Here is a 26,194-nt window from a genome sequence, read left to right as displayed (position 1 = left end):
AGTGTGGCAGTTCAATGCTGGTTTCTCCAGGAATCTACTCATCAAAGATGTTGCAGTCCTTACTTTGTTGGAAGTAGGGATGCAGCGATTATAGATTTTGATGGTACGGTTATAGTCTGATAAATAATCACGGTTGTACGGTTATTACGGTTATTAAAGATTCATTTATTTTACAACATTAATGTACAGAATCACATGAATAAATTTTTGAACAATTGCTAAATTTTTCTGTATTTTCAGTTTGTGTATTTTCTCTACAATTCTTGGACAAATGATAATTATAATAACTTGGCTGGCTTTGACTTAAACCGTATAGGTGCCTTTGAAACCTGTAGGCTATTCATTTTAATGATCTTTTGAATAAATGTAACTTTACATTTGGACTGAATAAAGTTATATTATTTTGGTTTGTTTGAAGTATTGAAGTAAATTATATGAAGTAAAAATGATAAGAGCCTCTCAAAATGAATAATTACACAGGGTCATCCTGAACCAGGTACTGCAAGTCATTTTGACAGGTGAAGCTTAATATTACACAAAAGTCAAATATAAATATTAGGGGTGGCAAGATTAACGTGTTAACTAATGCTATTCATTAATTAATCATTAACGCGTTAAAATAATTCAACGTAATGAAATGCAGTCAGACCACCAGGAGCCCCGCCCGGGTTTGATCCGCGAGCAGGAGGTTTTTAATGCTGTACAGAGTAGACCGATTGGAGTGTGGCTCTTTCACATACAGATGCAGGTGCGCGCGCACACATCCACGCACACGCACACACAAACCAGATGCACCGTCACGCGCACATATTCTTTTGAACGCGGAGCTTTGTCATACAATGCACAATCCAGATGCACGAACAACCAAGAGACGCGTCACGCGCACATATTCTTTTGAATGCGGAGCTTTGTCATACAATGCATCATGACGCATGCGCCTCTTGGTGGTTCGTGGATCTGGTTTGTGCGTGTGTGAAACAAAAACACGCGGTGTAGCGAAGGCTTTACGGTTACTTAACCGTGACATTTTAAAGCGCGGTTAATAGTGAAACCGGTTAATCGCTGCATCCCTAGTTGGAAGTAAGGCCAAAATGACCTGTTTTTAGCAGAGCTCCAGAAAGAGGAGCTGTAAAACATATATAGAGATTGTTTTTGGTACTTAAACTATAAATATATATTCTTAAGGACATCATAACCTAAAATAAAACTCTAGAAAGCTTAATATTATTTGTGACCTTTAATATACTGTATAATATAATATATAATTCATGCAGAGAGCAGTCAGTAATTATTATTATTTTTGACAGATGTGATGTTTAACCGTTTTTGCACTGGGTTATTGCTGGGTTATTTTCAATCCAGTGTTATGTCAAAAAGGGACAAACTCATCATCAACTTAACATATGCTGGAATTTTTTTAACCAATTGTTGGGCAAAATATAAACATGTTCTGAGTTAATCAGATATTTAGAAAGCGCATGAAAATAAATGACGCTATAAGCAAATGCAATTCATTTTCATTTATACCCCAAGTGTGAACACCCCATGAAATTCAATGTTTCAGACTTAAGATGTGAATTTATTAGCAACATTTCTAATCAGACATAAATACTGGCTTTTTGTTGGGTCAATTCACTTTGCGTTAGAACAGTACAGCCATCAAAGAGAAATTCATTCATAACTTTATTTATTATTTCAGCTCAGGCACTTATTACCATGCATTGTAGAAGAGAGCTCTCTGAAATATGTACATTTAAAGGCGCAAAAGAGGATGTTTTTCGCAGACTGAGAATCCCAAAACGGTTACTGAGTTTTTTAAATGAGCGCATGCGTAAGAACAGCCTCCCTCCTTCACAGCTCATTTCTAGGGACGCCTTCCAAAACTCGTGCACAAATATTTGAGTGTTTGTTTACCACCGGCATATGCTGTGTCGCGTCAGTGGATTCATTATGTGAAATGATATGATAATAAACACATAAGACGTAACGTTAGATCAGTCGACGCTACTCCCATTTCAACTAGCATGTAGCAGACTGGTCACTGCCTTACAACTACAGTACAAGAACAACGTCAATATACCTGAATAACAGTACAACAATAATTATTCCACAAAGAAAGAATAATCACTGTTACCTGTTGAGAAGAATTTTTGCGAACTGCTCGTCTGTCTTGATACCTCTCTGTTCCTTGCTCTCCAGCGTTGAAATGTTTCGACAATAACGACTCTGGTTACATTACGTTCTTCTGAGAATTTTGTCCTATTCTGAGCGGCTTTAAAAAAGTTTTTCTTTTGCGTCCTCCTCCTGGTCTTTTCTCTTCCATTGTGCAAATTCGAGGAGGAAAGCAGGATCGACAATGAAAACAAACCGAAACTTAAGACGGAGTTTCATGCGCTACTGTATGAGCATGCGTCGCCTGTGTAAAGTTACTGGAGCGCGCACGTCTCTCACAAGGATCGTAATGGCAGTGATTGACAAGCCAGAGGGCCAATCGCTGATGCGATGACCGCATGAGCAATTGGCTGATGTTTTTAAGGCCCTATCTTGTGCACAGATGACGTATATTAATATTATTACTTTCAGTGCAGCTAATAAATAGTCTTTTATCATGTAGTACAGACAGTTTCAAGTAATATTGCAAAAATGTATAAAACAAACATCCTCTTTTGCACCTTTAAACAAAGACAACAAAATCAAACCATAATGACATAGATTGCAAGAACCGATAAATTTAGATGCTTTGGTCAAAATGAAAAAGTTAAAGGAAGTTGCAACATTAATGGCATTGATGTTTCTCTAAAATGTCATTTAAACCAGAGTACAGTGTTCATTTTCTTGCAAACATACCTTACACAAGCATTTAAATGTAATTGTTGGGCCTCTGCTGGGCATACCGAACACGCAGTGTTTCTTAAGCTTTAAAGGCAGTTTAACTAGCCTTAACTAACCCTGTAAGATTCTCTCCAAACTGTTTCTTTAACCCTGGAGAACCCAAGAACCCTTCTCTTAGCATTAATTAACATTGGCCAAATTTGACCCATGGGTTCTCCAGGGTTAACAGCCTAGCAGCAGCTGTCCTGAAAATGAAATGAATATTAAAGACAAAGTTTATGCCAACTATAGCTGTTACGGGAATGACACACATACTTTTGTTATAAATTGTGATCAAATGCGTTTCAAATTCAGCACACAAAATTGACTAAAACTTGTGTTTGCATTCACATGCCTGATTTTAATTAAATCATTACTATTTTAAAAAAAATAGATTTGTGAACTTGCATTTCTAATTACAAATTGCAAACAAGGTGCATTGCTTTCCATGTTTTATCGGATGCATTAGGTTTGGTCTGAGCTGAGGTTTGACTGACATGATGACTTTGTGTGCTTTAGTTTTTTGTTACTTTGCTCTGCAGGACAGTACAGATAGATATAGTATGCAGTAGAGAGAACATGGGTATCAACATTTATTGGTGTAAAGATGCATTCAGATCCAAGGAAACTTTCTGATTCTTCATGTATGTGAATGTGCATTGACATATATAAGAAGATGACCAATTTGGAGATCCCACGTGCTGTTGGAACATGAGTTTGGGTTTCCACAAATTTCATGGCCTGATTTAACTCAATGTTTCGGCTAGTGTGCAAGCATATTTGTCTTTTTCTGCCGACTCAGATCTGCGAATCATCCAAGTGTTGCTCCTCCCAAGTGGACGTGGGTATGGCGCTGTATGGGTCCATAATGACTTTGGCACAGCGTATGATCATTGCAACCAGCAGCAGGCAGAGGAAAGCGATGCCTGCCAGAGTCAGACCCTGGTCCACGTCCACAAAAGCGGGGTCTGGAGTGGTCTCCTCCATCGCTTTGGTCTGTCCACATCGGTCTGGTCCGCTGCTACCATCCTGATTACTTATCTGTCAGTACAGACAGAAAGAGAAAGAAAGAAAGAGAAGCTGTTTGGTCTGATTTACAAAAGTTTAATAAATGAGGTTTAGGAATAAGTACTGAGATCTTTAACCAGGCACTATGAATGTAATGTTAGTGATAATGAAGATCCATGATGTAATTTAAATTATGCACATGGTGATAAAAAAATAAAGCGCTCACAAACCATGCATTAAACTTACAGACTTACAGCCTTATTGAAAATGCTTCAGTGAGCAAAAATGCAGATTGAGACTGTTTGTTTCTATGTGTATCCTTAAAGACAGGATAAAAATGTAATAATCTAAATGAAACACTACTAACAAAGAAGATCCAATAACAGGTAATAATAACAATAAGTATGTAAAATACTAATAAAAACCTCAAAACATGCAAATGTGTTATTAAAGTAATGAAATATTTACTTTAAATCTCAGGAGTATACTTTAAGTAAATAATTTAGGTCAATTGGGGTTTGGCTGACAAAAAACCCTGGATTATGACATCATTTGTGATGTCACAATGACCACAGACAGTGTTGCAGAATAAATCATCTCATTCTGTAACCTTCTGTAGGCTTTACCTCACAGCAATTAATAATCATGATCCTGCCCCTCAGAGTATGAAGATATAAATAAAGAAAATGATACAACCAAGAAAGCTTTTATTTTGAAGCATTTAAGGGGCCGTTTTTCAGGATCCCATTTTTCAAACTTAAGTTGGTGTGTAATGTTGCTATTAGAGCATAAATAATGCCTGCAAAATTATAAAGCTCAAAGTTCAATGCCAAGTGATTTGTTTTCTTAACAGAATTCGCTTTCAAGGACTACACGGCCGATTTGGACTCCAGCCCTCTCCTTCCTGGATATATGACGTTAATATTCTAAGTTTTTGAATACCAGCTAAGCTAAACCGCTGTCGAATCACAACACACTAATCCAGCTACACAATCAGAACTATGTATTACGTTACATATTTCTGATTGAAAACACAGGAAAAATGGGACCTTTACATTTAAAACACTGGGTCAAAACTTCTTGTAGCTTGTTGAGTCATCATTACAGGAATATTACTCTTATAAGCGTTATTAGGCTTAATAAAAATCTAATTTAATTTAATAATTAACTCTGCTTTAGATTTTTATCTTTAAACTCTCAGATATTTCACAGTCTGAGCACCTTAAAGTCTTTTGTAAAACTTGAAAATAGGCAAATCTGAGACTGAAATCTGATTTAACCAAGACAACAATAAACAAATCACAGAATCTAAACAGATCACAGCTTGATTCATGTAACAGGCTTCATCTGTTTTTTGGGTTTGGTTGAACGCTGGAGCTTGAGTGGTTACGTATTGTAAATACCGGATGGATTAATTTAGGGAAAAATAATGCCGCGGCCACACCGAACTTTTCTTTCCATTACACGAATGCAAAATAGTGCGGACCAAAAAAAGTTTGGTGAACTTGACCTTTGAATGTGAGACCAATGGGTGATCAATACGTCACAGAGTGACCTTTTCAGGTGAAGGAAAATAACAGTATTGCACAATCCCATTATTTACAATAATAGCAAAAGCAAGAATAACAGTTTGTGTCTGTCACGACACGGAAGGAGAGACAGGACGCAAACGCAAGGTTCGGACAAATAAATAACATTTAATAATAAAACTGGAACAAAACACGAGGAGTAACACAGGAACATCCAATACAGGGAACAGACAGGGTAGTAATGACAATGATCCAGCAGTGAGCAAACAGAAGACAGAGGTATATATACACACAGACTAAATGACAAACAGGTGTGATGAGGCAGTTAATTAATCAATGAATGTCCAGGTGATAACAATCGGAACAGAGACAAGACATGACACGGATTAACCGTGACATTACCCTCCCCTCTACGAGTGGCTACCAGACACTCACATAAAACACAACAAAAACAAAGTCTGGTAGCGAGAGTCCAAGGGAGGGGTGGAGGGCTTGGGGACCCTGGCGAAGCCGGCAGCCGCCGGGATGAGACCAACAGGACGGTTGGCCGGACTGCGCCAGGAGAACCGGAGCGATCGCTCCGAGAACCGAGGCAGACGAATTACCCCCCTCCTGGGAATCGTCGACGATCAGATGCCCCCGGAAATTATCTCCCATCCCCTCGCGGAAACGGAGACTCTCTGTAGCCACCCCGGGGAAATGATCGGGCGTGGTCCGTTCCGGATCCCCCTGCGAGCAGGATGGTGGTCCTCCGAGGGACCGTCGACGACGACTCAACCGTTGGGGGACTGCCTGGGCCGATCCTCCTCCCGCAGGAGCGAGCGATCCCTCACGGTGGTCCCCAAGAGACATCGGGGCTGATGGGAAGTGAACCCCGATGTCACTACTCCCCCTCGACGAAACTCCTTTACTTAAGTAATTTTTTTGGGAAACTAATACTTTTAGAGTAAATTTAAGAATGACTACTTTTTACTTTTACTCAAGTATATTTCTAGTGAAAAAACTGTACTTTTACTTCGCTACATTCGTTGGCGTTACTGCGCTATGTCAAATGGTAATAATTAATGAATATATATTTTTTAAGTTTATACGGCTTGTTCGAAAGTCTCGCGAGACGTTAGAGAGGCTGCGTGCGTTGCGAGAGGAGGCTACGTATCACCCTTTAGGCACGTAGATGAAAGGAGATGACTGAAGTGGAGGATGACCTATGCAATCTATCAGAGGCAGATTACGCGTGGCCTCAAGTTCGGTCTATGTTTACACTACAAAAGGTCATAAAGAATAGTTTCATAATGCGATGCATGCTTGGTGCACCAGAAAGGTGTTTTCAACCATAAGTAAATTCCAAAAGCGGCCATTGTATTCCTATAACGCGTTGTGTTTCTCGTTTCATCAATCTACAGGTTATTTAGTGCTCTAACACATCCTGAAGTTTGAAGTAAATCGGGTTTAAATGTAAGGAGATACTGTTGGGACGAAATCAACACTTACTTTTGTCCCATTTATATTATTCTAATTTTATTTAATTTCATTTTCATAGTGTTTAAACTGTTGAATTTAAGCTGCTTATTGTCAAACTTCTCCAATATTTTAGAGAGACATGGCAATATGGAAATAGGTCTATAGCAGTTTAAGTCTGACTTATCATCCTCTTTAAAAGTGGGGTTATAGCAGCAGATTTCCAATCCCTCAGGAAAACACCAGTATGGAGTGAGAGATTAAAAATGCAAGTAATAGGTGCTGCAATAATATATACTGATTTCTTTAAAAAGAATGAATCTAATTCATCCAATTCAGCTGATTTGTGAATATCCAGGCTGAGTAATTCCTCAAGTACCTCAATCTCTTGTATAGACTGAAAGAAAAAGGGAGAGGAATCTAAGACAATTTTTCATGTTTATTTAACTTTGAACAAATAGGAAGACCCCCCCCCATTTTGTTTATTTGAAATCAGATGGTCTGTTCTTTAATTTTATAAGTCTATATATTTATAGAAGAAAATGTTCCTGGAAGGCGTTTTGAAAAACTTTTGGGAAACTCACAAAACATTCTGGCGGGGAATGAGTTAATATTGTACATGCACTGTACATCATCTAATAAGTGTACTGTACTTTTGACTTTTTCAGATCAAAGTGTCAGGGATGGGGAAGACAGAACCCAAGTGCAGACAGCTCTCAACCAAAAGACTTTTATTATATAACAAAAACACCCTCGAGGGGGTAAACAAGGCAAGAATAGAAATGATAACATACAAGACATGGCAAACCAAACCAGGACCCATGACAGCGTCAAACGTGACTCACACAATGATCCGACACAGGACATCACACACAATGGCTAAAAATAGGGAAGAACTAAACTAGGGAACGAGGACACACAGATGAAGGGTGTAAACTAATAATGAATAATTAACAAGGCAACGAGGGGGCGGAGTCAAGACTTAAGACAGGAGAGCACGAGGCACACAAAACATAAACACAGGCCACATGACTCTCCACACAAAACAAGACAACAGTGAGGGCTGTCATGACCCTGTCACATGAACACATAAGACATACAGGGCTGACAGGATCATGACACAAAGTTTATAATGTTGATGATTTTGGAGCTCGATGTTTTGGTTCATATAGAACTTTTTAATAAAGATTTTTTTAAAGATCTTTGGAGAAAATAAAAATACTTTCTAAACTAAGGCAGCTGGAAAGGTCACTGTGATTTCACCATAAGCAACAATACTGCTTTATTGAATTATTTCAGCAACAATGAAAGTACAACCCTAGCTGAAGTCTATTTAAGTGACAATACGTACAGTTAATGGCTAAGTGTTTTATGCCACAAAAAGCACAAACAACGACAGAGAGGTTTTTTGTTTCATGTTGTCTTTTCTTTTAATTCAGTTAAGAAATAGCATTTTTTCAATAGCATTTTCTTCATATTTTCATTTTTATAATTAAGTTATGATTTCTTGACAGTTTTTATATCCTTTTATATAATTTTGCTGAAAAGCCCTACATTTCTCTTTCATATTTTATGAACAAGTTCATAGAAAACCCTTTTATAAAGGATTGTGTGCCTTCTTGGTATATTTCAGCTAAGTAATAAAGTGAAAACTTGTTCTGTGATATACTCAACTGAATACACAGAAAATATCTTGTTTTTCAAAACAGTGGATTTGAGCAAAATACAATATGTAACGGTTCACCAAGTACATGAGGTGAATTGGGATCCCAGAATCCCAATATAAACTTAATGGCCCTTTATAACCCAATAAAATCTCTACCAACATAATGGATCAAAAACGTTGTGTCTTTAACTTTTGCAGAACATTAGTGCAAGCAGAATATCACATTTCTAGTAAAGGATTGCCCAGATTGCCCGCTTGGAGTCAAAGCACATTCTACAAATACCCTGAGTTTAATATTTATTTATTACATATTTTTACATAAGCTTGGCTTCTTTTATGTATGTTAACATTTTAAGCAATGATATACGGAGCCCCTAAGGGGACATGGAGCAAAAATTAAATAAAGTTTGATTTCGCGTTCGCACATGAAACTATCGTGTGTGCACGTAAAACTATCGCGCACATGAAACTTTTGCGTGCGCACGTGAAACTATCACGTTTAGTTTCGCATGTACACGTAAAAGCGAAAGTTTCATGTGCGCACAAGAAAGTTTCACGTGCACACGCAAAACTAAACTTTAAAAAAAATCTCCACACGAAGGTTTCGCATGAGCACATAAAAGTTTGACTTGAGCACCGAGCCCTAAGGTGACATTTGAGTAAAAAAAACTAACGTTTAGTTTCATGTGCTCATGTGAAAATTTAGCGTGAAACTTTTACATGCTCAGGTGAGCACGCAAAATTTTCACGTGAGCACATAAAAACTAAAGATTTTTTTACTCCAATGTCACCTTAGGGGCTCGGTAGTGATAAAACAACAAGTAAAATAAAATAAAATCAACAAGTAAAACAAAAAAGTTTATAGTAGACTATATAAAAAAGTAGCCCTCCAGATTGCTTTATCCATTGTCGTAGCCCTTGCTCACAAAAAGGTTGAAGACCCTTGATATAGATCAAGAATTAATTGTGCAAATTAATAGATATTTATATTAAATGCTATTATAAACGTAGTAATTACTGTATTATTTGTAATGCTGCCAAATTAATCTCATTTGATTAGACTGTTATTTACTTGGAACTTGATTCACTGTTATCATAGATTTGCGTTTATGTAGTTTAAATGTCTTTAAAAGACAAGATTTTCATGACACCAAAAAGCCGCCATCATGTAAATAAACAGCTAACAGCATAAAATATTTCAAATAAAGTATTTTATAATGTGAATTGCATCATACTTTTATGTAATAGATCATTTTAAAGCATCACTCATTTTATTATTAATTGTTTTTATTTGCAGCGGTATCAAATCACTTGTAAATACATCTGTTTACTTGCTTATCATCTAACTTTTTCGTTCCTTGTGAATGGTCCTTGAGATGTTGGTGCTCAGCGCATGCCAATGTCAACAAACCCTGGAGAGACGGTCGCTTGGGGCTGTTCAAATTAAATCTAAATGCAACAAATTTTCAATCTGAGAGACCTAGTTGAGAATTCACCCCAGGCAAGTCTGGGCTGTACGATATTTCCTCTGCATCAGCAAGTTTGAGGATTATCCCCACATTCAAGACCGGGAACATTTTCACAGCTGTGTGATCCAGTCCTTCATGAGACCTGCTGTTGATTCTTATAGAAACAGTAATTGTTGTTCACTCAAGGACACAGACCAATTGTAACCTTGGCAACGGCATTAGCAATTTAATGGAGAATTACAGCGCTGTCCCATCATCTAAAAAACATAGGCAAGGAAAACCTTTCAACTCCGAAATAACCCTGTGTGTGAGCCCTGTGGACAGCCTGTGGTCAGGGAAATTAAAAGATTGTCCCCAGTGTTTTATAGACGGCTTCACAAAATCGTTTAATTCCAGGAATTTAGTGTATTAAAAGGCTTACACAGACTGTATTGTAGTAAAACTGCATAGCTTTCGCTCATTAATCTGTCCTGTTTTCTTCTGGAGGTGTCTTATTTAAATGGAGATAAAAGCTGATAAATAGGTTTAATTTTCGCTTAGTTTATAACTGAAACCAAATCCAATTTTTGACAAGCAGATTAAAAATGACTCTGTCATATGGTATGTGAATCACAAATTCAGAAAGTAGAAATATATAAATTGATAATGTTGCTGGAGTTCCTTTCAAAGTTCAGTGAAATAAGTGGCATAAACATGTAACGTTTGCCATTACGTAGGTGAAGCTGGCCATTTCTCGATGTCAAGGATACTTCCTTGGCAGGACTAGTCCTTACAAGTCACTTCCTTCAGAAGCTAGGCGAGGCTCCTCTTAAGCACGTCGATGACGTAGCATCCTCTAAATTCTTGCTTCCGAGGATCCTTCCTTGACATTGAGAAACGGCTGCTGAGGTGGCTGGTTGCTGAAACCACACCCGCCTGGCTTGACGATAGTTACAGCAGTGGTAGTTCACCTGCCACTCAAGTGGTCACGCCCTTAATTATGCAGAACTTCATAATTTCGACGGATGAGTTACAAAAAAAGTCATAAAGGACAACATTAGCTATATAGACTAAAAATACTTTTTGTACCAGGCTGTAAACACATTTATTTCTGCTGTAAAGTTGGCCATTTCAACATGGCGGTCTATGGGAATTGAATCCCTTTTGGAGCCAGCCTCTAGTGGCCCGTCAATGAATTGCAGTTTAAATCACTTGTTTTGGCTTCATCCGAGAGATCGGAAGGTTGTCCCTTGGGTAAAACACCATGAACTGAAGTAACATGTTTAAATGGACTGCATTTATATAGCATTTTCATAGACCAATGGCCATCCAAAGCGCTTTACAATTTGCCTCACATTCACCCATTCATACACCGACAGTGGTGTCAGCCGTGCAAGGCACCATCCAGCCTGTCATGAGCAGCTGGGGTTAGGTGTCTTGCTCAAGGACACCTCAACACTTGGTCAGGTGGAGCTGGGGATGGAACCACCAACCTTCCGATTTGTAGACAACTTACATGAACCACTGAGCCACTACTGCAGGGGTCACCAATGTGGTGGTGCCAATGAGTCTGTGAGTCACCAATGATTTGTCAGTTGTCAGTTTAAGTACGATGACCTCTTATTTGGGATGTAACGGTATTATACATTCCATGGTATTACTGTATCAAATTTTCCCGGTACCATCGTGGTCACATGATTCAATAAAACGTAAGGTCATCCGGGCAACACGTGTAGTTTTTTTCCAGCCAAGTGGAGCGAGCTGAGGGACGTGGGAACTACAATTCCCATAATCCCATGCCTGCCACTCTGATGCCTCTCTACAAGTGGAGCAACAATGGCGGATGTGTCTAGTGGCGAAGCAAAAGAAATGCAAATTTTAAATCTGATGTGTGGAAAAATTTCTTGTTCGCTGTGACAAGAAACGAGAAAGGGCAAAATGTGATGGACATACAAAAAACAAGTGTGAGTAAATCTGTGAATGAGGAGAGTGTGTAAACCGTTTCTCAATTGGAAGGCTGCAACCTCCTTAGGTTGCATATGCAGGCTGCATCCTGGTGTATTTAAGTTAACTGAGTATTACATTCGCAAGTCATAAGCATGTTACAACAATATAAGAATAATAGTCAACTTGAAAAATTTTAATATTCTGAAATAAGACGGTCTTCATGACCTCCCTTTGGAGGCTGCAGACTTCCGATTGAGAAATGTCCTGGTTAGCAACTTAGTTGGTTGGCAATGGGAAATTGCATTGCAACCAACAAAGTTGCTAATTTAGTTAGCAACTATGGTTTTGGGAAACGCACCCCTGTATTGAGTGAGCTGACCTCAGCTCTAGGTCCAGCTACAATTGTCACGATGTGCACACGAATGAGGAGAGACAGATCCAAGTGCAGTTAAATGATTTAATCCACAGGTAAGCAAGCAAACACGAAAAAAAACTCAGGGCACAAACACCGTAACATCAAACAATGGACCGTGACAAGGGAGTGAACAGGAAGTCAATAAATACACAATGTAAGCCAATGAAATAACCAGAACAATAAGACACCATGACAACAAACAAGGGGGAGGAGCATGAAGACAATGAGTAACCAGAGTAACAAATGACTAGGCGGTAACAATAAATCAACACGAGGAGACACAGGCAAGACTCAAATACAAACATAAACACTAGAAATAATACTAAAACCACAGGAACAATACTAATCAAATACAAAGACAGGATAAGAAACAAAACAAGATATGAAGCAAATCAAAACCCATAATCAAAGACAAGACCCCAATCAAAAACAGTACCCAGTACAATAAACAAGAAACAAAAGGTAGCAATAAGTAAAATAAAAGAACACATGACAAGGAAATAATAAATCTCAAAAACACACAAACAGAATCCCAACAACAATAGGTAAGCTGCTATTTTCATTTTTACTGGGTTGTTTTTGTTTTCAGGAATTGACCCATCTTAAAACCCATCATCTTTTCTTGATTCTTCAATCACAACTGTTGCTTTCATAGGAGTACCAAGCATTAGCATTAATAATAATAAAAAACTAGGTCAATTGAGGGAGTGACTAAATTCTTAAAACCTGACTGATTGGGAGTTGTTTAACGTTGACAAACTAAACTGAAACTTAATTTTTTTTATTTTATCACATGGTGTAATTATTTTTGTTCATTTTATAAAAATTGTAAGGTTCAGTCTTGTTTAATAAACACTTATGGCATATTTTCCAAGTCTTAATTTGTTTTTTCCTTCCTGTATATGGCCCAATAAATACTGTACCGCGGGCATCACATAGGAATATTACCGTACCATGATTTTGTAATACCGTTACATCCCTACCTCTTATATAACAAAAAAATTAAGTTTAAATTTATTCTTTGATTCACAGCTCCTTTAAGAATTCTTAGATATTTCTACTGAGAAAAAATTAAAAAAATATTTTGCAAAGTTACTTTTTTAAATGTTAAAATAATTAGCATAGACAAATGACAAATGTAATGATTTTATTATAAAATAGAACTACAAAAAAAATAATAATTATTTAGCTCTGATTCAATTATAAGGTCCTTTGTGTCATGAGATTAATTATTTTACTTGGTGTTATCATAAGCTGTAATAGCCTAGCAGTGTTTTAATAATTGCATGGGGTGATTGATGACATGGGGGAATTACGGTGTGGATTGGAGATAACAACTCAGACCTGACATCACTCTTTATATAGAAGATAATTGTGCCATCGTGTGTTTGCGGTACATGTTATTATACACAAAAGCCACACTGTAAAAAATAATCATTAGAAAACTGCTGTAAAAATACAATAAGTCTCGCTTTGGATAAAAGCATCAGCTAAATGAATAAGTAAGTCTATAAGCAGCTTTACTGTTACAATATACAGAATAATATATATAGTATTATAAACTATTGAGAGACTCTTGTTTTAATGGTAAAAAAATTTAGCGGTTGCCAGAAAACTGCTGCAAAAATATACAAGCATGTAAACAACTTTATTGTTTCTTGATTATATTCAGAGAACCACAGAACTACTGTACTCTTATCAGTAGCTGTTTCTAAAAAAAATTCACACTTTAGTCCATGAGCTTACATAAGTTCATTAAAACTAAAAAGTTTATTATTTGTCTTTTTGACCGCCTCATTAAAAATAACCAAAGTTGTTTGTTTACTAGAACAGAAAGGTGTGTTTGGCTTTTATTGCCTTACTTATCACATTCAATTCAGATGACAATATCGCAGCTCAGCTAAGACATTTTTCTTTGGCGGTAGTTCTGCTGTAGTAAGATTCAGGGCTGAGTGCCGCTTTCAGAGTATTTTATTTTGGTAGATGACATTCAAGAACCATAAGAAGCACCAAATGTCATAGATTGGATTGGTATTTAAACATTTAATCAAACTGATTCCTGATTCTCGACCTAATCTTGGCCCATCTCTCAGATTAAAAAAGATGGAGAGGACATCTGCTCAGGCCAATCTATCACCACTGTCTTGTAAATACACACTCATACAACACACCCACACTTTACCGTGGCTTTCACAGTAGCTCTGGGCATTACAATGCAGTCTGTGGGGATTAAAGGCCCTTCAAAGAGGTAATTGATCTTAATTTTATTTTGTGGTGCTTTGTATCAACTCCGGGGAGCGATTCTCTCGTTAATCCTTTCATACTTTCTATTTTTACTTTTTCTTCATTGCGGTCCATCTTCACTCTCCATTTATTCATGCTTGTCTCTCACTTACATTCCCAACTATCTCCATTTAAATTACCTCTTTATTTCAAATGATCTTATCAGCACACTGTAAAATGTTTTGCTGCAGTAATGCAGCTATTTGCCAATAACTTAAATGTAGGTTATTTACTGGCATCAGTTTGTTCATAGTTAAATGAACATTAAACATTAACAAGTCTTTGTCTTGACAGAATAAAACTATAAAATAACAGCCTTATGCAAAGCATTCTGGGAACCAGAAATCCTCATCAACCTTTTTCTGTTTTTTCCCCCCTTGATTTTGCATGTTATTTTAGTTTAATTCTGTACAGATAAAGACTTGTTCATGTTTAATGTTCACTTAACTTTGAACAAACTGTTGCCAGTAAATAACATACATTTAAATCTACAGTAAGTTACTGGCAAACAGCTGCCGGTAATACTGTAATTTCTACAAAAATATTTAACAGTGCAGGCAAACAGCAGGGTACTAATGCAAGTACAAAATTTACAAAATGTAAAAATTGGTTCCATGTCAACACATGTGTGGAGAATGAAACTGAATCCGTCAAGTCCCTAAGAATTTGAATTAAAATTAGAATAAGGACATAAGGACAAATAAATGACAATGAGGGAAATTAACTCATTCACCGCCTGCCTTTTTGAGAAAAGTTGCCCACCTGCATTTTTGTGATTTTAACAAAAGTTTCACAAAATTCCTTGCAGGAAAAATTATCTTCTATAAATATATAAACATACAAATTATATCCAAATAAAGAACACACCTTCTGCTTTCAAACAAACAATAAACAAACAAACAAACAAACAAAATGGGGAAAAAACACTTCATTATATATTTACTTTTTCCACTTAATTTAACCACTGAAATATGGATATTTCTCTTCAAAAATACAACATTTTGAGCAAAAAGCTTAAAAAATTGCGTTTTTGTAAAGGAATTTATGTTAGAGATCAGACTCAGAATGACTATCAAACATAAAGGCAGTTAAAATAAATCATTAAATCTTTTTAACTTCCGTTTTTTATAAATTCGGTTTGGATAAAAGCGGTATTACACTTTCACTTTGAAATTCGTCCAGAAAGGCATATTTATTAGTTAAATATTAACTCATATTTGACGAGATAACTCGTCAATGGCGGTGAATGAGTTAACTGAAATGCATTTTGAAGAAATTTAAAGATGTATTTTATTAGTCCAACCCAAGCATGAGTGTAATGTGGGAATAAAACATGGAGGCTGGATCAAAGTGCAAGTAAATAAAACTAATACGAGGAGGTGTCACCTGAAATCATAGCACCTGGAGATTAACCATCCTTTCAAAATGTATCTGTTTGAATTAGGGATTCACTGATATACTGGCCTTCAAACGGTAACGGCAGGAAAAAGCAGATGATGTATTGGCCTGTAATCAGTATCGCAAATAAAAGCAGCCAATGTATTGGCTTATAATTGGTATCGGCAGATAAAGCAGATGTTCTATCGGCCAATAATTGGTATTGTCAAATAAAAGCAGACCATGTGACGGCCTATAATCGGTATTGGCAAATGAGAGAAGATGGTGTATCTGCCTATAATTGGTATAAAAGCAGCCGTTTTATCTGCATATCGGTTTTGGCAGATCAAAGCAACCAATGTATCAGCCTATAATTGGTTTTGGGAGATTAAAGCACCAAGTGTATCGGCCTATAATCGTTTTTGGCAGATACTGTAAAAGCAACCGTTGTAACGGTCTATAATCGGCATCAGCAGATGAAAGCAAACAATGTATCGGCATATAATCGGTTTTGGGAGATAAATGCAACCAATGTATTGGCCTATAATAACCAGATAAAAGCAGACAGTGTGTCCGTAACAGCAGATAAAAGCAGCCGGTGTTTAAAACACAGACGATAATGGCATATTGTATCCTAGCAGTCAATATTGTGACAATGACAACAGATTTACAGTTTGTGAGCTCTGCACTCCTAGGATTTCATGACAATAATTTGAAACGTTAAGTAAAAAAAAATTGGTATTTATCTGTATTGGTAGAAATTCGAATATCATTACTGGCACAGAAATTTTGTATCAGTAGATTCCTACTTAAAGGACCGGTTTCCTGGACAGGGTTTATCCTAGTCCTAGACTAAAAGGCATGTTTGAGCTGCTGTATTTTCAAAACACCTTGTACTGACATATTTTAACTTATATTAGTACCATTGTTTTGTCTCAAGATACAGTATACAGTATGCACACCACTATAGTTTTTTGTAAGGTTTATCTACTTGAATGTCCTAAAAGAACTAAGGCCTAGTCTTGGATCTAAACCCTGTCTGTGAAACTGCCCCTAAATGTTCAAAGAAATCAAAGTTTGAAGAGTTGTTTAAAAAAAAAAACAGCATGCAACCATCAGGTCAGAGACTTCAAGTGATTTAATCACTGAACAGTTTTTAAAATGTAAGACACAGTTGAATGGTGATGGCAAACACGATTTCACAGCGTCCAGTCATTGATTCAGCAACAAATTTCTCTGAATCGCCTATTAAGTGATTGAGAGCCACTGGGTTGATGTGTAAAAGAGTCAGTGAGGAATCAAGCCTGGCAACTGGAAATCAATATCCTCAGAATCCTAATGGTGACAATGCAAAACTTGTTACCTTGTTGTAATTTTACAGGTTTTCCTATGGACCTGCTGGCCTGCAGTACTGTTCTTCGTTACCGTTGAGCCTAGAAATCAAAGTAAATGGCTTCATTTTTTAGCAAGGTTATACATTAAAGGTTCACCCGAAAATGAAAATTAGCCCATCATTTACTCATCTTAATGCCATTTTAGGTATACGACTTTATTTTTTCTACCAAACAGAATTAGAGTTAAGGAATAATTAACAACAGGCTGTTGAATTATTCAACAATAATTCACACCCAAGGTGGTAATGCGGCACGATGCAAAGTGGAGGTAATAATATTCTGGTTATTTTTAGCTTTGTAATGACACCGTATAGCAGGTGTTTGAAGAATATCCATCATCAGAAAAGTAATCCATATGACTTCAGTCGGTAAATATATGTCTTTTGAAGTAAAGCGTGAGAGGAAATGATTTGTATTTTGAGTCCAAGATCAATATGTTACGTTTAAATGTAAACAACACTGCAAGTTGTGTATGATCTAAATGGTGCAACGCCAACTCCAAGAACTTCTTGCAAGAATCAATGAGCCAGCGTGCCACCATTTGGGATTTTTGTGAATTGAGATAATAATGAAAACCAATTACACTGGCATATCTGGACTGTTTCAAGTCCTTTGTCAGCAGAAAAGTTGAAACTTCTGATCTTTTGAGAACTCAAATATTTATATTTTTGTGATATGCATATCATAAAGCTAATGTACCATGACATTATCAATTTTGTTTGATTTGGTTATCGAGGATGTAAAATGTAATTAGGTTTCATCAGCTTGGACCCTGCTGAAATCGAAACAAATCCACAAGAAAGTCAAACATCCTTCGGGCTATCCATTATTTACATTACTGACAGTTTTGTTAAGTCCTGAATACATAATAAGGTTAGAGTCTTTGTATTTTAAAAGTCTTGATGACACTTAACAATTAGCTAACAAAACCTATTAATAAACAATACTTTTACAAAATTTATTAATCGTTCATGTTATTTTTACTTTTTACTTATACATTATTAAAATATAAAAAAGTTGAACCTGTTAACATTAGTTAATGCACAACAATTGGCATTAACTAACAAAACATTAACTCACTTTATTGCTCATTTTATTTTAGGTAGTGCATTTACTAATTTTAACAAATACATCCTTATTGTAAAGTGTTACCAAACTCTTTGGCTTTTAAGCCAGAAACACCTGAGACCTGGCTAACATATTGCAAGTGTCACGATCTCGGTCTGATCGACCACTCTGTCTGTTTTCTTATTTTTTCTTTTTTTTTGACTGGAAGACGGCGTTTAATACACCCTCTGGACATTTTGAATATTCCCTTTTACCGTTCGGGCTAACGAGCGCTCCGTCCGTCTTCCAGGCGCTGGTTAATAACATGCTGAGAGACATGATTAATAAGTTTGTCTTTGTGTACCTGGATGGCATTCTCATCTTTTCCCCCTCTATGCATACACACACTCAGCATGTTCGCAGAGTTTTACGACGTTTGCTAGAGAATCAGCTATTTGTGAATGCGGAGAAGGGCAAGTTTCATAGGAGGTCGGTTTCATTCCTGGGTTTTGTTATTGCCGTAGAGGAGATTCATCCTGATCCTGCTAAGATCAAAGCGGTCGCTGAGTGGCCAACCCTCGACTCTCATAAGGAGGTGCAACAATTTCTGGGTTTTGCTAATTTCTATCGGCGATTCATCAAAAATTTTGGTCAGATTGCTAAACCTCTTACAGCACTCACTTCCACTAAGGAGAGTTTTTACTGGAACAGAGAGGCTCAGGAAGCCTTTGATATGTTAAAGTCCCAGATTATCTCTGCTCCTGTGCTTTCTATTCCAGATCCTACGGCTCAGTTTATTGTTCAGGTTGATGCATCAGATGTCGGGGTAGGCGCCGTTCTGTTCCAGCGGTCTTTCAAGGACGGGAAGGTGCATCCTTGTGCCTTTTTCTCCCACCAGTTAAGCCCAGCCAAACACAATTACCATATAGTTAATCAGGAGTTGCTGGCCATCAGACTTACTTTGGGCGAATGGCGTCACTGGTTGGAGGGTGCCTCAGAACCTTTCCTGGTTTGGACGGGTCACAAAGATCTTGAATACATCCATAAAGCCAGGAGATTGACCTCGCGACAGGCTCGTTGGGCACACTTCTTTGACCGTTTTAACATTTCCCTCTCGTACCGGCCATGTTCTAAAAACACGAAGCCCGATGCCCTCTCTCGCTTGTTCGATAACCCTAGCGGAGAGGACCGAAACCATCCTCCGCGAGGTGCGGGTGGTGGGTGCCCTCCGCTGGGGAATCGAGCAGCGGGTGAGGGAGGCCGGCCAGGAGGGGGAAGTGCCAGATGAGTGCCCGACAGGTTGGTTGTGGGTCCCCGCTGCGCTCCGTTCCAAGGTCATCCAGTGCGGTCATGAGTCCAAATTTGTTTGTAATCCTGGAGTTCCGAGATCGTTGACTACCATCCGCCAACGATTTTGGTGGCCCTCTATGGCATCAGATGTCAGACAGTTTGTATTAGCCTGTCAGCTCTCACAATAAGACTTCTCACCAAGCTCCCGTTGGTCTGCTAAAACCCCTTTCTGTCCCCTCCCGCCCTGGTCACCTCTAGCCATAGATTTTGTTACCGGCTTACCTAATTCTAAAGGCAACACCGTTATTTTGACGGTGGTGGACCGTTTTTCCAAGGCGGTTCATTTCATTCCCCTTCCCAAGCTGCCCTCTGCCAAAGAAACGGCCCCGGTATTAATTGTACACGTCTTCCGAACACATGGTTTGCCTACTGACGTGGTATCTGATAGGGGTCCCCAATTTATTTCCCGTTTTTGGCAAGAGTTCTGTAGACATATAGGCGCCACTGCCAGCTTATCTTCAGGTTATCACCCTCAGACCAATGGGCAATGTGAACGGGCTAATCAGGATCTCGGTCGAGTACTCCGCTGTCTGACATCTCAATTTTTGAGCTCCTGGTGCCAACAGCTCCCCTGGGTTGAATATGCGCATAACTCTCTCCCTGTTTTTACCTCCAACATGTCCCCTTTCGAGGCTTCGATGGGTTTTCAGCCACCTCTGTTCCCATCACAAGAATCCGATGCGGCGGTTCCGTCTGCTCTAGCCTTTGTTCAACGCTGCAAGCGTACTTGGAACAGAGCTAGAACAGCCTTAATTCAGGCAGCCAGACGAACCAAAGCCGCGGCCGACCGACACCGCCGACCTGCGCCCTGTTATATTTGTGGGCAGAAAGTATGACTTTCTTCCAAGGATCTGCCTCTCCGAGAGCATTCTCGCAAATTGAATCCTCGGTTCCTTGGTCCATACAGTATTATTAAGGTTGTCAGTCCGGTGGCGTTTAAGCTCAAATTGCCTCCTGCTCTCGGTCGGATTCACCCTGTTTTCCATGTGTCCAAGGTCAAGCCTGTGTTCTTTTCTCGCATTAACCGGGTTCCCTCTGCCCCTGCTCCCCCCACCCCTCTATTAGTGGACGGCTCTCCTGCCTATTCAGTGAGAACTTTACTAGATGTGCGCCGACGGGGCAGAGGTTTTCAGTATTAAGTTGATTGGGAGGGTTACGGTCCGGAGGAGAGGTGTTGGGTTCCGGCCCGGGACATCCTGGATCCGGGGATGATCGCAGATCTCCATCGGCGACTAGATATGCCCCCTCAGGTACCGCCTGGTGGTGGTCGTTGGGGGGTACTGTCACGATCTTGGTCTGATCGACCGCTCTGTCTTTTTTCTTCTCTGTGTTTGTGTTTGTTTTGTGTTTTGACAGTTACACACGTGCGCGTCTGTCACCAGGGCGATCTCATCACCACTGATTTCCTACACCTGCGTCCCTCACCTGTTACTCATTTTCTCCCCAATTCGTTTGGTATTTAGTCTCCCTTTGTTCATTTGCTCCTCGCGAGTTCGTCATAGTTGTGTGCCTCTGTCATGTCCTGTCGTGTTCGCCGTTTATTGGATTATTTTGTATTTTTGACCTGTTTGTCCATTATTATTTTCCCTGCCTGTTCTGTCTGCGGTCTTTGCTCTACATCTCTCACTAGGATTACAGCACCTCCACTCCCCTCCGCTCTGGTTTCCTGATTATCCTCTCTCTGTCCTGCCGGTGTCCAGCTACTCCTCATCCTGGATGTGACCACTGTCCAACAGCACTGAGGGATATCGTGACCGCCGCCCTGCTGTATCTGTCGGCCTTCATTGCCGATTGCTGTCCAGAGTTCTGTTTATGCCCGCTATCCAGCAGCACTGTGACAGATCGTTATCGCTGTCCAGATCCCTGTCGGCCTTAATTGCTGATTGGTCATCTCATCTCTCCCCGATTCGTATCTGTGGTTTTCTACCTCCAGCTTGGCGGTTGTGATCTCTAGTGTGTGCTAGTGACTTTTCTCCTCCTGACCAGCACGGCAGTTGTTATCTCCAGTGAGTGTGCTAGCGACTTTCTCGGCCTGACCGGCACGGCGGTTGTTGATCTCCAGTGTTATCTACATTTTTGCTCCCTGGCTCAACCCAGTGGTTTTCTCTGTCCATCATTTAATCTTTATTAAAGTTTGTTTCATCTGCAATTGGATCCTTGCCTCAGTGTATTTTTCTAGATACAAATCCTGACAGCAAGCATGCAGTCCGATTGTACAAAACTGCGTTTTGCATTAATGTAGTGGTAGTCTCTGGGCAATTTTTTCATTAATGTGTATTAAATGAATTCCATAATAGTCTATTATCTTCATTTCATAGCTTTTCTCTTGGTTGCGCTGCTTCTAGTGTATATTTATGACAGACCATTTATCCAATCATATTTCAGCCAGCGGCTGACAACATGTGTTGGCGGTGACTTATCCTGTGTCCAGTGCTTTAGTTGAACGTACTTCCTCCATCCTAAAATTATTTTAAACTTATGCCAGAAATACTACTGGACAGTCTCGACTTTCTTTAACCTCAATGGCAGTGTTTCTCAAACTTTTTCTGCCATTCCCCACTTTGGAAAAGGTTTCGAGCTCCACCTGTCCACAATCGCCCCAACAAAATACATCAAAACATGTCTCTTGCAGAAGGTTGAACTACACGCTTAAAAGGTGGAGACTGTGACCGGTTATGGTTGGGGTGTAATCAATGTGACATCACATTGCAAGGGGATTCCCAACAGCCTGATTTATGTGACTGTTGTGGTTTAAAGGAGATTACACAAAGAAGAATAGATGGATTTGAATAATAACAGGATGTTTCTGCACACACACACACACTGGTGACTCATTTTCTGATTGAAACACATTTAAAGTTCCTTTTTTAGGTTATGGGGGCTTTAAAAAGATTTCTTTCGTTTTTAAAGCTTGTTTTTTCATTGACACATATACAAGATTGGGCAAGATTATCTTCAAGCTGGTTGTCTACCATAAAACTAGTTGGCCATGAAATCGAAAACTGTTTGTGGGAATAAACAGGTTATGCTGCATATTAAATGTGTTTATGTTTGCCTGTTTAAAGGTTTATTGTTAAACTGAGTGCTGCTGTGGCACAATTGAACACACACACGCGCACACACAAACTATTAGGAATTTTTCCAGTACAGCATTAATCAGTGTCACATCTGTTATCACTGCATGGTTCATCAAAGCTACTTACGCCAAAAACGATGAGTTTAATCACTTCTAAACTCTGACACAGATTTTACTTTTGGATATATTTATTTATTAATAAAGCTAGTGTGTCATTTCGTATGAATTCTTACAAAGAGTTAAACGTATTACAAAAATGTATGATTAACATAAAAAAACAATGACGAAACCAAAACCCTGCCCTATACCCCAACATCACGGGGTCAAAGGCAAATCTTACAAAAATGTAGAAATGTGGTCATACAAAGTGAATACGAATTAACCACCACGTAAAATAAGTACGAATTGCCATGAGATAGCATTGCAAAGGCATATATCAACCTGCCTTTTCTTTGCACATCAAAACTGAGGATGTACATCCAAAACATCACTTAAAATTTAACTCCACATGTTTCATGTCTGTCTTAGTGTCTCTCATCTTTCTACCTTTCTCTATGTCAAATCTCCTGCCATGCTCTGTCTGTCTGGCTGGATCTTGGTGCTCACAATATGTTCATAAATATTACACACATCTACCCCAATAAACCCCAGGTCTGCAACCAACAGTTTAAAGTTTAATTTACGTTTCATCCCCTTGAGCACTAAATTCTGCTGAGCATGAAGGTTTCGACCTCTATGATTTAAAAGACCCACAGTTTTATTGTGAGGAGGAGGGGGGGGGGGGGGTTACATGAAATTTCCAATAAACAGCACAAGCAGTGAGAGCAAAAGATGGCATTAGTTCAGAGCAGAAAATAAATATGATTAAGCTGTGGTTTAATAAATCTTAAACATCACAATTTGAGTCACAGATCAATGTAGTGCATTTGTCAGCACAATATTTTATATTTTATAGCCTAACACAAACAATTACAGTAAATGTTTTTATATTAGCAGAAATTTGCCTGAATTTAAGTTTTTTTATGAACTGCATTTTGCTAACATTTAAAGCTAAGCAAATAGGGTTGATTATATCAAACTGTCAGAAATATATATTTACAAAGATGTTTTTGGTGGTTAATAAATTATGCAACCTTGTGAATATCACAACGATTTTTATGCTTTTTTTTGCCTTAAAGTTTAGTTGTCAGAAGTTATTTTTGTATAAGTAATTGCCATGATTGGAGTTACACATTACATTACACATTACATTACATTTCCATGCATTTGCATAAAGTTAAACTGAACTTTTTGAAAGTTTTATTTACTGTTTTATCAAAAGAGCATTTCTTCTTCTTATTTTATATTATTTAAAATTATTATTTCAATATACGTATGCAATTTAACTATGCACGTATGTATAGCATATATGTTGACAATTGCATGAGAAGCAGCTCATATATTGCTTTGTAGTAATAACCTTGTAATAATTGCTTTCCATAAATACTGGACAAAAAATGTATCCACAAGTAACACAAAAAATCTCTTTTCATTCTTGATTAAAAGCAATAACAAATAGCAAAATGTATATCTTTAAAATGTATAAAACGTTCTAGATTTTCTTCCCATGAATGAAATCACAATCTATACAAGATTAAGTCAACAACTGCCTCACATTTATTTTCGGCACTATTATCCATCTCATTGAAACATTCACAAATTACTTGATATTTGACATGAAACCAGGAAACAGCGTGACCTACAGTAACCTCACTTCAGGTGGTATATTAGACGAGAGGCACGATGACCCGGCTCTCCATATGTGCTCCTCAACGCTTATGCGAGGGATGAGATGCAAGACAGAGCAGCAAAGCGTGGAAAGGCATGTTGCCGTGGTAACGAGAAGTGAGAAATAATATGGTCCTACCTGTAGTCAAATCCTGTAGAGCAAAAAGTGTAGATAAAGTGTGTTTCCTGATGCATGGTAGGAAGGGTCTGGAATATCGAGGCAGTAGGTTTCCCTGCTGCAGCGCTTCAGCGCTTACTGTTACTGCATTGCTTCTTGAGAGAAAGAGAGAGAGAGAAATAAAGAGTGTGTGCGTGTGTGAGAGAAAGAGAGGAAGAGAGAGAAAGTGTGTGTGTGTAAGTACTTATAAATGAGAGAGAGAGAGAGGGAATGAGAGAGAAAGAGTGTGTGCGTGTGTGTAAGCGAGAGAAAGAGAGGGAGAGAGAGTGTGTGTGTGAGTACTTATAAATGAGAGAATGAGAGAGAGAGAGAGAGAGAGAGAGACCATTACAGACATAATTTTATGTTGACATACCATTCCTTCCACTGTATCCGTGTCTTATGTATGTGCCGAACAACCTCAGCTTTCACTAAATCTTATAAATGTATAATATTATTAAATTTAGAATCTGTCAAGAACCACAGAGTAATATCTTCACAGTTCTTTCTTTAAGACATTTCTCCTCCAGATGAATTCAGTACATTAAAGCAGTAGTCATTGGGTTATGATCAGGTATCACTAGAAGCCTGGTGATGCTAATAGAAGTAGACAGCGAGCAGAAACTCTCTCCCACCTCTCCCCAACATTCTGGATGTTTCTGTCAAAGCCTGTGCTCTCGGTACAGGTGCTCCCTGTCTGCTGGCTGTCATCCCTCCTGACTGTCCCATAAACACACTGTTTAACAAGGACAAGCAAGAGCTCTGTAAGCAAAAGTTGCTGACGCAAGAACAACGTTGCTTTAAATTAATAGTTCAGCAAAGTGACAATTATGCTAATTGTCAAAAAAAAAATAATATCAACTTCGCATCAACATCACTGACATAAAAATGTAAACGGTTCTTGCCTGTGACATCCTTGTATTTGCTAGCTACAGTATTAGTAGCACCTTAAAGGGGACAAAATAATAGGGTTATTTTCCAGCTCCCCTAGAGTTAAACATTTGATTTTTATTACAGTTTTGGAATCCATTCAGCTGATCTCCTGGTCTGTATGTACCACTTTTAGCATAGCTTAGCATAATCCATTGAATCTGATTAGACCATTAGCATCGCACTCAAAAATAACCAAACAGTTTTAATATTTTTCCTATATTTAAACTTGACTCTTCTGTAGTTAAATCGTAATAAGAAAACCGAAAGAAAATTAAAAGTTATATCATTGCACCTGCTGCAGCCATGGTACGGCAGCAAAGTCCTTGATTATTACACCGGAACGAGAGAGAAGCTTTTTCGGCTTAGAAAATCACAAGTTTTAGTCTTTAGTGTAGTCTTAGTACACAAAGTAACTACAGAAGAGTCAAGTTTTAAAGGTCCTGTTCCTTCTGTGTTTCTGAAGCTTTG

General features: G+C 38.3%; 1 protein-coding gene across 3 annotated transcripts; it reads right to left on the bottom strand.

Moving 5' to 3' along the window:
- Window positions 1-1,556: 1,556 nt before the first annotated feature.
- On the bottom strand, window positions 1,557-25,055 carry LOC135783718 (cortexin domain-containing 1 protein). 3 transcript variants are annotated; one of them, XM_065294463.2, is made up of 3 exons: window positions 24,776-25,055; window positions 17,366-17,435; window positions 1,557-3,912 (listed from the first exon to the last, which is right to left on the bottom strand). In XM_065294463.2, the coding sequence occupies exon 3, from the start codon at window positions 3,856-3,858 to the stop codon at window positions 3,670-3,672; it is 189 nt and encodes a 62-aa protein (XP_065150535.1). In that variant the 5' UTR covers window positions 3,859-3,912; window positions 17,366-17,435; window positions 24,776-25,055; the 3' UTR covers window positions 1,557-3,669. The 3 variants fall into 3 exon arrangements, with proteins under 3 accessions (XP_065150535.1, XP_065150536.1, XP_065150537.1); XM_065294464.2 differs by lacking the exon at window positions 17,366-17,435; XM_065294465.2 differs by lacking the exons at window positions 17,366-17,435; window positions 24,776-25,055 and adding an exon at window positions 4,134-4,151.
- Between the last annotated feature and the right edge of the window lie 1,139 nt (window positions 25,056-26,194).

The sequence above is a fragment of the Paramisgurnus dabryanus genome, chromosome 2 (genome assembly GCF_030506205.2).
Source record: "Paramisgurnus dabryanus chromosome 2, PD_genome_1.1, whole genome shotgun sequence".
Lineage (NCBI taxonomy): Eukaryota > Metazoa > Chordata > Actinopteri > Cypriniformes > Cobitidae > Paramisgurnus > Paramisgurnus dabryanus.
The sequence above is the reverse complement of the archived record's forward strand: the minus strand, read 5'-3'. Positions and strand labels throughout refer to the sequence as shown.